We start from the raw sequence: 14,716 nt of genomic DNA, 5'->3' as shown, positions 1-14,716 counted from the left end.
TCACATTAAAAAAAAAAAAAGGTTGCCTAGGTTGCCCTTTTTTTTTTGGTCCGCATGTCACTTAAGCACAGTCTTTGCTACTGGCTTGTCTTTGAATTAAGCATTAGCACAAAACCCCTTTCACACCAAACCTTCCATGCTCCCAGTGCAGTGTGCTTTCTGTCTAATGTTTCAGGGTTTGATTGTGACTATGTCCAGAAGGCAAATGAAAAGGTGATAGTTCGGGTTGATTTGACACACCTATCTGTAACTGACCTCATGGAATCAACACTCTACACCAAGGTAAGGGACTTCAGATGGAAAATTTGCTATTGAACTGGTTTTTCCTTACATCTTTCTTTCAAAAAGAAGAATGCTCTCACACATGCGAAAAAAATGCATAAACCGAGTAAGAGTGAGCAACTTTGGAACAGATCAGGACATTAAATTTTTTTCACCATGAATGCTTTTGACATAATCCATCATCACATCACAAAGGCCTTGTAGTGCCCGTCCCTACAAAAACTTTGCCGACTACTGTGTATCTGGCCTGAAGCAGCTGCAAAAATAGTAGACGTCACGGAACTAGTGAAGTATCCTCAATAACGCTCCGTCTGAATGATATTCACAAAATTATTGGTCTGCTTTCGCTGGTTTCATGTTGACTGAACATGTGTCCTTCAAGTGGGGCTCCCAGTTCATGCTCATGAAAGTGATTTGTGGCCCGCTGTACCGCTTCACGTGTATGCTACCGCATGTGTATACTTCCAGTAGCAGGGGTGGGACACCTGCACCAATTGCGCAATTTTGATCAAACGCAAACTCCCGCATCAAACACAAAAAATTGACTGAAATTGAGCCACGCTGCGCCAGAACGGCTGCGGCAGTGGCTGCAAACAGTAAGCAGGTTGTATCTTCGGCAAAAAGTGCAGCCGTTCACATTTCGCACACCGCACAACGGCACATTGTCTCGTAATTTTCGCGCTTATAACACTGGACTTTTTGGCGCTTCCTGCAAGTGGCTGGCGCGCATATGGCCACTCCCGACTTTCGCCGCTGCTGTTGAAACGGCCAGGGCGGCTGTATTTACACTGCCTAGAATACGGCTGTGTAATAAGAAGCCAACAAACAATGACACCAAGGACAGAATAAGAGAAATTACTTGTATTTATTAGTTAAAATAAAGAACTGTTAAATAATGGAAATGAAAATGCATGAACAAACAACTGGCTGCAGGTGAACCCACGTCTTCGCATTACGCATGCAAATTTCTTAATAAAATGAGCTACTGCGGCGCCGTTTTCTAAGGTGTTAGTGTTTATCTGCTGGAATTAAACCGAGTGCTAGCCAGCGCCACCACTCACGGCCTTCTCGTTGGATGTGGAATGTCCTTTCTGCCACAGGGTTCACATGTACGTGATCTTTTTAGGTGAAGGCAACTGGTTAATAAACCCACACATGCTACCTGATGACATCACTGCTGCCGGATTCGAGGCCTCGCTATGTCATGAACGAGAAGAAAGGAAACTGAGGGCCCGATTTTATTAGTCATATTGTTGCGCAAAAACATATATTTACAAATATTTACACAATAGGCGAGCAGCACAGGCGAAGCAGCAACCAGCCAAGATGGCGAGGAGCGACACCTCTACCTCTTCTTCGGTGCCGGCCTAATGCTGACCTCTGCTTCGGTGCCGGTCTTCTTCTTCTGTCTCGCGTCATTACCCCCCGGGCGAAAACGCATGCACCATCTGGGCAAGTCACAGTGCAGCATCAGCGGACGGGTGATACGGCTTCAGCCGGGCAACATGAGCAACGTCAGTCTTGACCGGCGCAGAAGATAACATTAGCTGTGCCGGTGCAATCTCATACGTCACGTTGGTAACTTGGCACAGAACGCGATAAGGTCCATGGTAGCGTGGTAGAAGCTTCGCGGAGAGACCAACTTGTCGAGTTGGCGACCAGAGGAGGACTAAGGATCCAGGAGCGTAATATACATTCTGTGATGGCAATCGTAACGGTTCTTCTGTGACACCTGAGACATCTGAAGGCGGTCGCGCGCTATATGACGCGCAGCGTGCGCCCTTTCGATGGCATCTTTTGCGTACTCCGATGGTTGTCGTGGAGCGGCTGGTAGTAACGTATCCATAGGTAGTGTCGGTTCCCGGCCAAAAAGAAGATAAAACGGTGAACAACCTGCCTTATCGTGGCGTGACGAATTATCGTGGCGTGGCGTGGCGTGGCAAATGTGACAAAGGGTAATGTAGCATCCCAGTCGCGGTGGTCGGCGGAAACGTACATGGACAGCATGTCGGTTATGGTGTGATTCAGACGTTCGGTGAGGCCGTTTGTCTGAGGGTGATAAGCGGCGGTGACTTTGTGTTTCGTGGAACATGAGCATAGAAGGTCATCGATGACACGGGACAAGAAGTAAGGACCGCGATCGGTGAGCAGTTGACGAGGCGCTCCGTGATGCAGAATTACATCGTGAAGGAGGAAGTCGGCAATATCGGTAGCACAGTTGGTTGGAAGTGCGCGCGTAATAGCGTAACGCGTGGCATAGTCTGTCGCGACAGCGACCCATTTGTTCCTTGATGCTGATGTAGGGAAAGGTCCGAGCAAATCGAGGCCAACGTGGAAGAACGGCTCTACTGGGACATCGATAGGCTGAAGAAGGCCGGCGGGAAGCGTCGGTGGTCTCTTGCGTCGCTGGCAAAGTTCGCAGCGGCCAACATACTTCTGTACAGAGCAATAAAGCCCAGGCCAAAAGAAACGACGCCGCACGCAATCATAAGTGCGCGTTACACCAAGATGACCTGCTGTAGGTTCGTCGTGAAGCTGCTGGAGGACAGTAGTACGCATGTGGGAGGGCACCACAAGCAAGTGTTCAGGGCCTTCGGAGTATACACTGTGGCGGTATAAAGTTCCATTATGTAAGGTAAACATCCGGAGTGGCTCGCCAGGCGGCCCGGAACTGAGACGGTTGATGATGGAACATAACGCCGGATCACGCCGCTGTTCATCGCCGAAATGAATTAACTGAGATATCGAAAGGACACAGGCATCGGTGTCAGGGTTGGTGCTGTCGGGTGGATCCACGGGATAACGGGACAGGCTGTCCGCGTCCTGATGGAATTGCCCAGACTTGTGGATGACGGAAAACGAGTACTCTTGTAATCGCAAAGCCCAGCGTCCGAGACGGCCTGTAGGATCTTTCAGCGAGGAAAGCCAGCAGAGCGCATGGTCGTCAGTGACTACTGTGAATGGGCGGCCAAAGAGGTACGGTCGAAATTTGGAGATTGCCCAAACAAGGGCAAGGCATTCACGCTCGGTAATTGAGTAATTGCGTTCTGGGGCAGAGAGCAGGCGGCTGGAGTTCGCTATGACGCAGTCACAACCATGCTGGCGCTGGGCAAGGACGGCTCCGATTCCGTATCCACTGGCATCCGTCTGAACTTCCGTAGGAGCAGTTGGGTCGAAGTGCGCCAACAGAGGAGAACTCGTCAGAAGGCGGATAAGCGCAGAAAATGCATGAGCTTCTAGATGGCCCCAGACGAAAGGCGTATCTTTTTTGAGAAGGTTGGTGAGCGGACGGGCGATGTCAGCAAAATTTTTGACAAAGCGACGAAAGTAAGAACATAAGCCAATGAAGGAGCGAACGTCTTTGGTTGAGCAAGGTGTAGGGAAATGCTTCACGGCGCGAATTTTTTCTGGGTCAGGTCGAATTCCTACACCATTAACAAGGTGGCCGAGCACTGTTATTTCGCGGCGACCAAAATGGCACTTGGATGAGTTAAGCTGAAGACCGGCGCTGCGGAACACTTGGAGGATGGCGGACAGGCACTGAATATGGCTGTAAAATGTCGTTGAGAAAACAATAACGTCACCAAGGTAACATAAGCAGGTCGACCATTTGAAGCCACGAAGGAGTGAATCCATCATGCGCTCAAATGTGGCTGGCGCATTGCATAGGCCGAAGGGCATAACTTTAAATTGGTATAACCCGTCAGGTGTCACAAAAGCGGTCTTCTCGCGGTTCATAGGATCTACGGCAACCTGCCAATAGCCACACTGTAGGTCGATGGATGAAAAATAACTCGCTCCGTGGAGGCAATCGAGGGCATCATCTATGCGTGGCAACGGATATACGTCCTTCTTAGTGATCTTGTTCAGGTGTCTGTAGTCGACACAGAAACGCCAAGTGCCGTCTTTTTTCTTGACAAGCACAACTGGGGATGCCCATGGGCTAGACAAAGGCTCTATAATGTCTTTTGCAGCCATCTTGTCGACTTCTGTTAGTATAATCGCCCGTTCAGCAGCAAAAACTCGATACGGAAGGAGATGAACAGGGTTTGCGTCGCCTGTGTCGATTCGGTGCATGACAACCGTTGTCTGGCCAAGTGGGCGGTTGTCGAAGTCAAAACGTCCCGGTAGGATGCTAACATACGGCAGAGCTTATCAGCCTGCGCAGGTGAAAGGTCCCCGGCTATCATTTTGTTGAATTCACTGGTGGGCAAGCTGATGGATCCTGCTGAGCACGTCGGACTCAAAGTCGCCTCAGATGTTAGCGTGGATATTTGACAGTCTTTGAGGGATGCTAGCGTAGCAAGCGCAATTCCGGATGGTAGAACACGGGCGGATAAGCCAAAGTTGAGCACAGGTAGATAAGCTTCGTTGTTGACAATTTCGACAACCGTGTAGGGTAGGGTTACATTGTGTGCCAAGGCAACGTCAGTAATAGGGGATGCAACGTAATCCCCGTCAGCGACAGCAGGAGAGGGCATCAAAAGAACATAAGTAGTGGATTGAGGCGGTAATCGCACATACTCTGAAGAACACAGTTGTGTAGGTTTAGCAGGAAGAGTCTCTGGGGCAGAAGGGAGTTCAAGTTGCAGGACACCGGTGCCGCAGTCGACGAGGGCTGAATGTGTCGACAAAAAGTCAATGCCCAAGATCACGTCGTATGGGCACTGCTCAAGCACAAGAAACTGAGCGCTCGTCGTATGGCCAGATATAGTAACGCGGGCAGTACACGTTCCAACAACAGTAGGTGTGCTTCCTTCGACAACTCTCACTGTACGTAGCACGGCGGTTGTCAGGACTTTTTTCAGCTTCTCACGAAGACTAGAGCTCATCACCGAGATCTGTGCACCAGTGTCGTTAAGGGCCGTAACACGAACACCGTCGAGTTGGACTTCGAGCAAATTAGAGCGGGTAGGAACTGTCAGACGAGGATTTCGAAGCCGGGTCGAGAATGCAGCGTCACCTCCGGGCACTGCACTCGTTAGTTTTCTGATGCGTAGCGTCCAGTGTTGGCAGGCGACGGGAAACGGTGGGCTTGTGGCGAAGGGAATCGGCGGGCTTGTGATGAGCGAGATCGGCGACCGCGTGGCGATGGTGACCTGCTGTACATGTTGGTGCGAGTGTCGACGTCGGGCGTGTCAGTCAGTGGAGAGCGCGACGATGTTGTACGGGAGTAGCCTTCAGGACGAGGGTTCCGGGGGCTCCAGCCAGTCGGTGACGTCTGACGGCTCCAGCAGTGTCGCGCAATATGCCCAACTTGAGAGCACGGGAAACATATTGGGCGATCATCCGGCGCCCTCCACTCAGCGGGATTGCGGTATCGCGAGTAGAAGTGCTGGTTCCGTGGCGTGACTGGTGGAACTGGTGGTGTGACTGGTGCGACTGGTGCGACTGGTGCGACTGGTGGCACGCGAACAGCGCACACAGAGGAGAGTCCCAAATTCGCGACCTCCTGTCGAACCACGGCCTGAATCAATGAAACCATAGGCTGGTTGGCAGTCGAGACATCGGGAACGCGAGGGGCTGGTGACATTGCTTCTAGTTCCTGACGAACGATCCGTGTCAAAGTGTTCGAAACCGGCGATTGTAACGGAGGTAGTGGTTCCTCACATGATGACGATGCGGCAGTATTGGGGAGCCTGGTGAATTGCTGGGCGGTTCGGCAGGATTTAGCTTGTTCGAATCGCCGACACTCTGTCACAATAGCTTCCACGGTGGCGCAGTTCCTGATTACTAAGAGGTTGAGTGCGTCATCGGCGATTCCTTTGAGTATGTGTCCGATCTTGTCCGCTTCGGACATGTTACCGTCAACTTTACGGCAAAGCGCTAGAATATCCTGAATATACGAAATGTATGATTCAGTAGATGACTGCGCACGGGAGCCTAGTTCTTTTTTTAGCGGCTAGTTGACGACCCAAGGGCTTGCCAAACAAGTCATTCAGTTTTTCTTTGCAAACGTCCCAGCTGGTCAGATCGTGTTCTTGCATCTATTACCAGACGTGCGCGGTTCCTTTAAGATAAAATATCACAATCGCCAGCATAAGCATATCGTCCCATCTGTTCTGTTTGCTGGCACGCTCATACCATGAAATCCAGTCCTCGACGTCCACGTTATCTGTGCCAGAGAAGGTGCCCGGATTTTGTGGAAGCGATAAGATGACAGACGGCGGGGACGGCTGCTGCACGGTAGGTTCCGGCGCGGTGCGTGCTTCAGTGGCCATCACCAAGGGAACAACGCGGCGACCACTTCGGAGTTCCGTGCTTGGGTGATGGGGATGAACAGGCAGCATACCCAGCACCTCCACCAGAAAATGTTGCGCAAAAACGTATATTTACAAATATTTACAAAATAGGCGAGTAGCATAGGCGTAGCAGCAACCAGCCAAGATGGGGAGGAGCGACACCTCTACCTCTTCTTCTTCGGTGCCGGCCTAATGCTGACCTCTGCTTCGGTGCCGGTCTTCTTCTGTCTCGCGTCAATATAATAAGAAGCCAACAAACAAAGACACCAAGTCTTTGTTGGCTTCTTCTTTATGACTAATAAAATTGGGTCCTCAGTTTCCTTTCTTCTCGTTCAGAATACGGTTGAGTGGGCCGAGGGCCAAGTGGTGCGATGCTCCCTAGGTGAGGCCCGAAACAACGAACAGTAGGCTGAGGGCACTGCGAGTGAACCAGATATTAGGCAGGCAGGTGCTGCAGTGGGTTCAGTGGGCGGCAGTCTTTGTCTTCAGGGTCAGTGTAACGTAAAACTATTCTAATTTGTTTTATGCACATATAGGCGAGGCCCGAGCCACTTTGACCTATCACGAAGGCCTAATGGCAAATTTGGATAAAGAAGTCACAGTTTTGCCCGAAAGGCGAAGCATCGATTGCGATAGCAAATTAGTAGACATATATATGAAGCAAAAACAGTAGTTTTATCGAGCATATATACATGTAAACATCTGCTTACTAAATAAATTTACAAGCATGGTGTCACGTGCGCATAAGCAAACATGAATATATCTCACTCGACCGTGCAAACTCGCTATCAAAACGCTGTAGTGAGTAAGCATGGCAGCAGCAGCGAGCGAATTGACTTTCGTGCTGCCTCTCGCTTCTGTTACTCGGTTCAACACGAGCAAACACAGCGCACAGCACAGCCTGAGTTATTACAGCTATTAACAACGTTCAAGCATCACCAAAATAAAACATGACCTGGGACTCATTCCATTGCAGACTAGAAGAAAGATATCTCGGTTAACTTCTTTCCATAAGCTTTTCCATCACCGAAATATTTTCTCTCAGGCACACATCTTACCAGCCAAAAGGAAATTCCCACGAATTGATCACGAGTTTAAGGTAGACAGCCATTTGCACATACTAAACTGTTGCAGTTTTCATGTCTGCACTTAGCCATTTCGTAATGGAATCATCTCCCATGTAATATAGCTGAAATAACTGACCATATTATATTCAAAGAAACACTTAAAGAAACATTCAGAAATTAGCAACATTAATATTTCTTCTGACATTTATTCTTACATACCAAAAAAATAATCGCTAACCTTGCTATAACCTTATTTATTATTATGATGTCAGAGGATGTGGGGTTATTGTTTGTATAATGTAAGAATTATTAGTGCATGATGTTGTCGAATGAGAAGAGATATAAAGGTTGCATAGCATGTACGACTTCATATAGGATGTTCGACTTTCATGCATGTTGCCGTACACTTTTGTATATCAATTGTTATTCTCTCCCCCCCCCCCCCTTATGTAATGCCCTGCTTGGGCGTTTGGGGTGAATAAATGAACTTAAATAATGAAATCAGCACTTGGCACACTATGTCCCCATGGGAGATCTCTGTCAAGGCCCGCGTGGCCGCCCATACACAGAAGCCACTGCAGTAGAACGCCCCTCCCTGCCCTCTCCCCAGTGCCTTGCGTGCGACGAAAGATGGCGTGCTTCCTCCTCACTTTGCTCCCTTGCGCATGCGAGATTCAGCTGCCATCGTCGGCTCACCCTCGCATGCTTTCACACGTACATACAGCATACGGTACGCGGCAACGATGTTATTGCCCTTGGACTTATACGGGCCATCGTGGCGACGCCGACAGCAGAAATGTGCCTGGAGTGCCCATATCGCAATAAAACATATTGGAATAGTTTTACGTTCTACCAGAAAGTTAAACTGTACGTGTTTTGAAATTGCCGTGGTCTGTTATGTAGAAATGGCTTTCAATAAACCACAGTAGTTGATAACTCTGGGTTCTCTGTACTGTCTGGTGGTGAAGTGCATTTCCAGGCACTTCACCCACACTGTCGCGACATTAAAGTAAAATGTATTTATAAAAAATGACTTGTGCTACTTTTCGAAATTTCGGCCTCACTATCGCAAAATGTATGTTTTTTTGTGATTGCTACCACTAATTGAAAATCTACAGGCACTATTGCTAAAATTTGTATGCAGGGGACGTTTTCAGTATCAGGGTAATCTGCTTCAAAATTCAGCTTAAAAATTTTGTCGGCTCCAAGCTGCTCCAAAATGCAATTTTATTTACTCCAAACTGCTCCAAAATGCAATTTTACTTGCTTCAAAAATTGCTCCAAAATGACATCGGGCAGTACCACCCCTGCAGTAGCAAACAATTCTTCTCTCTGGGGTTTTACCTTCCAAAACCAGTTCTGATTATGAGGTATGCCATAGTGGAACGCTCCAGATTAATTTTGACCGCCTGGGGTTCTTTAACGTACACTACAACGCAAGCACACCGCGTTCTTGCATTTCGCCTCCATCGAAATGCGGAGAAGTAACATGGAAGTGCGCAATGTCGATCTAGCTTAAATAAGTATACCTTGATGATTCAAGGTATACTTTAGGAGGAGATATCATGCTTGAAAAGCTTGCAGCCCTTTATATGCAATGCCTCATAACTTCAAGTGTACCAGAGAGCTGGAAGAACACCAACATTATACAAATCCATAAGAAGGGAGACGTTAAAGAATTCAAGAATTATAGACCCATTAGCTTGCTTTCAGTATTGTATAAAGTATTCACCAATTTCCTATAGAATCGGGGCAACACTTGACTTCAGCCAACCAAGAGAACAGGCTGGCTTCAGGAAGGGATATTCTACGATGGATCACATCCATGTCATCAATCAGGTAATCGAGAAATCTGCGGAGTACAATCAACCTCTCTATATGGCTTTCATAGACTACGAAAAAGCATTTGATTCAGTAGAGATACCAGCAGTCATAGAGGTATTACGTAATCAAGGAGTACAGGAGGCATACGTGAATATCTTCGCAAACATCTGAAAGGATATTCCACAGCTACCTTGGTTCTCCACAAGAAAAGTAGAAAGTTACCTATCAAGAAAGGGGTCAGGCAAGGAGACGCAATCTCTCCAATGCTACTGCTTAGAAGAAGCATTCAAGCTCTTAGACTGGGAAGGCTTAGGAGTGAGGATCAACGGCGAATATCTCGGCAACCTTCGGTTTGCAGTTGACATTGTCCTATTCAGCAACTGTGGGGTCGAATTTCAGCAAATGATTGAGGACCTTAATCGAGAAAGTGTAAGAATTGGGTTCAAGATGAATATGCGGAAGACAAAGATAATGTTCAATAGGCTGGCAAGAGAACAAGAATTCAGGATCGCCAGTCATCCTCTACAGTCGATAAAAGAGTACGTTTACTAAGTCAATTACTCACAAGGGACCCTGATCATGAGATAGAAATTCACAGAAGAATAAAATTGGGTAGGAGTGCATATGGCAGGCATTGCCAAATCCAGACTGGGAGCTTACCACTGTCGTTGAAAAGAAAAGTGTACAATCACTGCATTCTACCGGTGCTAAAATATGGGGCAGAAACTTGGAGGTTAACAAAGTAGCTCGAGAACAAGTTAAGGACCGCACAAAGAGCGATGGAACGAAAAATCTTAGGACTAACATTAAGAGACAGGAAGAGAGTGGTGTGGATCAGAGAACAAACGGGGGTAGCCGATATTCTAGTTGACATTAAGTGGAAGAAATGGAGCTGGGCAGGCCATGTAATGCGTAGGATGGATAACCGGTGGACCATTAGGGTTACGGAATGGATACCAAGAGTAGGGAAGCGCAGTCAAGGCCGGCAGAAAACCAGATGGTATGATGAAGTTAGGAAATTTGCAGGCGCAAGTTGGAATATGCTAGCGCAAGACAGGGCTAATTGGAGATCGCAGGGAGAGGCCTTCGTCCTGCAGTGGACGTAAAATATAGGCTGATGATGATGATGATGATTCAAATTCTTACGAACTCCTGGTGATCACGGCTTGCATTCCTCACCGCACAGGCCTGCATCTGCACCACCCTGGTTTATATTTACCACCCACATGCTATTGGGTGAAGTCGAAGTGTGAGCTAAAATAATGCAATGGTGGGTCTTGTCGAGCGAGCGAATGACACAGCCGCCAACTCTCCGGATGGGCAAGTGCCCAACACAGTAGCGCACCCAGGATCTCTGCCAGGGGGGGGTTGATAGTTTGCCAATACCATCTAAACAGCACTAATTTCGATTGCTTCACGGGAAATTGTAAAAAAAAATTGCTTTTTACGAGTGTGCAGACGATTGCGCGCCTTACATCTTAGTTGCAGTACTCAAATGCGTAAGGAAAGAAAAGGGGTTAAACAAAAGGGGGGGCTAAGTGGGCCTCAGGGGGGGGTTACAACCCCCGAATCCCCCCCCGTCGGTGCGCCACTGGCCCAACAGCATTGATTGAGCCCTTATATAGCCGCGGATGCAGTGCTGCCATCTAGCGGTACTGCCGTACACTACATCCTCCCTTCTGTAATATCAAACAACAAAACAAAGGAACTCTTGCTCCAGAATAAAACGTTTGTAAGATCCGCAAGCCTCCTCAGCCTGCAGATCTTTCTGCCGAACTTTGAAACGCATGGCGTTTCAAAGTTCGGTGGTTGAAACGCATGGCACCCCGTGGTTGAAACGCCATGTGTTTCAACCACGGGGTGCCTCTGCAGTGGAGGTGCTTTCCTGGGGCAATGCGGTTCTCTGGTCTTGGGCTGCTCAATCAGCTCCAGGTGTTGTTGGGGACATGGCGGTCTGCGCCGCCGCGGGAGTTCCAGGTGGACTGGTTGTGCCTTCCGCAGGACGTCCCGTCGTTGGTACCAGGTGCATCCGGTTGCGCTGGAGTACACCCGTCGGAGTTTCCACCACGTAGGAATGGGGGCGGTGAGCTGGCCCCATGACGATCGCCGGGTAGTTGACCCAGATCTGCTCGCCGGCCTGAAGTGGCCGCAGTGCACGAGCCGCATGTCTTCTGTTGAAGTTGGATGCTTGGTGCCTCCGGTTGTCTTGGTCACGCCGAGTGAATGGGACCGACGGGGGCCAGGCTGGCTCCAGCTGGTGCGACGTCTTCAGTACCCAGATCTGTAGGTGCCTGCCCATGAGCAGCTGAGCAGGGCTCACTCCGTTTACCCCGGGGTGTCCCGTTATGCCAGAAGCGCAAGGTAGGGATCATCCACCTTCGACAGCAGGTCCTTGACCGTCTTCACCATCCTTTTCACCTCCCTGTTCGACTGTGGAAAATGGGGGCTGCTAGGGACGTGGTGGAAACCGTGGGAATCGGCGAAGGTGGAGAACTCTTGCAGCAAACTGAGGACCGTTATCGCTGCACACCAGTCTCGGGATCCCGTGGCGCACGATGGCGCTCTTGATGACGTTGATGACAGCAGATGCTGTCGTCGAGCGCAGGCTGATGACTTCCGGGAAGCATGACCCGTAATCCAACAATGAAAAAGATTGATCCGTAATTCAAATGAAAAATATCGACATCCACCTCTTCCCAGGCCGAGTTGGAGTGGTTGATGGCAGCATGGGTTCCGAGCCCTGCACCCTGGTTTCGGCACACGTGGGGCAGTTAGACACCAGTGTGACTATCTAGTTGTTGATGCCCGGCCACCAGAGTGATTGCCGAGCCAGAGCTTCGCACCGGTTGATGCCTTGATGCCCGTCATGAAGGAGCTCGACCGTACGGCGCTGAAGGGCGGACGGCATGACGATGCGGGACCCCTTCATAAGCAGTCCCTCACAGACGCTGAGGTCCCCTTGGGACTGCCGGGGCCAGCCATTGGCGCAGTACTGCAGCAGCAGATTGCACATGCCGTCGTTGGCTTGGGCCTGGCGCAGGTGCACGAGCTGCGACGAGACGATGTCTGGGAAGGAGTGGACGACCTCTTGGGTGAAGAGCTTGACTTGATTCACCCGGTTGGATGGAGAGGAATCCAGCGGTGCGCGTGAAAGCATATCGGCAGTTACCAACAGCTTCCCCGGTACGTAGAGTACTTGGTACTGAAACTGCATCAGCTTCAAGCGAAACCGTTGGATCCATGGTGGCAGCAGGTCAACGTCCATGGAACCGAAGAGTGCCACCAGAGGTTGATGGTCCGTCTCGAGGAAGAACTGAAACCCCGGACGTATTCCTTGAACCTTTCTACCGCTCAGCTGGCCGCCAAAGCTTCTTTCTCCGTTTGGCTGTACCGGCGTTCTGTGGGTGTGAGGGACCGTGATGCAAAAGCAACGGCCCGACGCTTACCGGACAGCTGCTCCTGAAGAAGTACTGCCCCGAGGCCATAGGAGCTAGTGTCGGCCGAGACCGTGGTCCCGTATGCCGTGTTGTAGCGAGCCACGCAGATGTCTGAGCACAGCAGCTTCTTCAGTTGGGAGATGGCAGACTGCTGCGCATGGCCCCAAGTTCAGGCAGAGTTCTTCAGCAGCAAGGCTTGGATCGGCACGGTCACCTCTGAAACGTGGGGCAAGAAGCGCCTGATGTGGTTCACGAGGCCCAGCAGACGATGGACCCCTGTGACATCTTTAGTTGCATGCATGGCTTGGATCGCTGCAACCTTGTCTGGGTCTGGAAAGATGTCTTAAGCGCTGACCACGATGCCAAGGAACTTGACGCTGGAAGTGGCGAACGAGCACGTCTCCCAGTTGAACGTGACTCCTGCCTTTGCTAGCCGATCCATGACTTGTCAGAGATGACGGTCGTGTTCGAAATGTGTCTTCCCAAAGAAGACGAGGATGTCGTCGATCATGTTCACCACATCCGCTTGGCCTTTGGGGATCCGGGACATCTGCCGCTGGAAGTACTCTGGTGCAGACGTGATCCCAAACGGCAGCCGGAGGAAGCAGTAGCGGCCAAACGGGGTTATGAACGTGGTGTATTCTTGGAACTCGGGGGACAGCTTGACTTGGTGGAAGCTCGACGTGGCGTCTAGCTTGGAGAAAACTGTAGCTTCTCCGAGCAACCCGAGGCATTGTTCCACAGTAGAAAGCACGTGACGCTCTCGAAGAATCACCTTGTTGAGGCACGTCAAGTCCACACAGAGCCGATAACAGCCCGAGACCTTGGGGACGACAACCAGTCCAGCACACCAGTCAGTGGGTGTGTCCACCCGACGAATCACGCCCTCTCATTTTAGCTTGTCTAGCTCAGTCTTGACGACGTCGCAGAGAGGGAGTGGAAGGCGCTAGGGTACGCTCAAGGAGAAACGCGTAGTGTTGGGTTGCAGCCTGATAGTGTAGGCTTCAGGGAGTGTCCCAAGTCCTCGGAAGAGGCTGGGATCGGGACACAAGTTGCCCGAGGGCTGTTGAGTCCCCGAGACTTGGTCGACAAACGTGCAGACACCCAAGGCTTGGATTGCTGCGAAGCCCAGCAGCGGGACTCGATGAAAACGCAAATTACTCTGATTAAGATTTCTGTTGCGAAAGTTGTTATACTTCTCAGTTATATCGCTTTTCTGCTTATCTTTTCATGGACCACCTTAGCGTATTAGCAGCGTCTAAACATAGGCTGAAATAGTGTTAGTAAGTTTTAGGGAAGGTTCTGTAAAAGTAATTCCAGGTTTTCTTTGCTGACCGTGTCTTGTGAAAAATTTCCCGAAAAACGCTATAATTTGCAAATTTTCACCTCTGTGCTAAAAAGTAAAAAAAAAAAAAAACATTTTGTAACCCGCCATGGTTGCTCAGTGGCTATGGTGTTGGGCTGCTGAGCACGAGGTCGCGGGATCGAATCCCGGCCGCGGCGGCCGCATTTTGATGGGGGCGAAATGCGAAAACCACCCGTGTACTTAGATTTAGGTGCACGTTAAAGAACCTCAGGTGGTCCAAATTTCCGGAGTCCCCCACTACGGTGTGCCTCATAATCAGATCGTGGTTTTGGCACGTAAAACCTCATAATAAAATTTAATTAAATACTTAGTTTATGAAAGTGTTTTATAATATAAGAACAATCTTCCGACAATGCAAAAACGAAAATTTTCAAAGAACATGCAAAACGGTTGCTTTCTGGTGCATTTGTTTTTTCTGCTGGTTTTCCACCATTTCATAAAATTCAAATGGCATTCACCTGCTCCCCAATTTTTTTTTCCACTCGCAATATTTTGGGA

General features: G+C 49.6%; 1 protein-coding gene and 1 long non-coding RNA gene across 2 annotated transcripts in view; one reads left to right on the top strand and one right to left on the bottom strand.

Annotated features, from left to right (window-relative positions):
* The window catches only part of LOC119460513 (intermembrane lipid transfer protein VPS13A), a 1,139,096-nt gene that overhangs the window by 267,913 nt on the left and 856,467 nt on the right, over nt 1–14,716 (top strand). The window contains exon 27 of the mRNA XM_037721434.2: nt 176–282. Coding sequence (XP_037577362.2) covers nt 176–282 — 107 coding nt within the window. The remainder of the gene's footprint in view (nt 1–175; nt 283–14,716) is intronic.
* Nucleotides 1–14,716, bottom strand: part of LOC125947490 (uncharacterized) — a 409,960-nt gene that overhangs the window by 191,541 nt on the left and 203,703 nt on the right. The window lies entirely within an intron of this gene.

This window comes from Dermacentor silvarum, chromosome 8 (genome assembly GCF_013339745.2).
Source record: "Dermacentor silvarum isolate Dsil-2018 chromosome 8, BIME_Dsil_1.4, whole genome shotgun sequence".
In the NCBI taxonomy this organism is placed as follows: Eukaryota; Metazoa; Arthropoda; class Arachnida; order Ixodida; family Ixodidae; genus Dermacentor; species Dermacentor silvarum.
The sequence above is the reverse complement of the archived record's forward strand: the minus strand, read 5'-3'. Positions and strand labels throughout refer to the sequence as shown.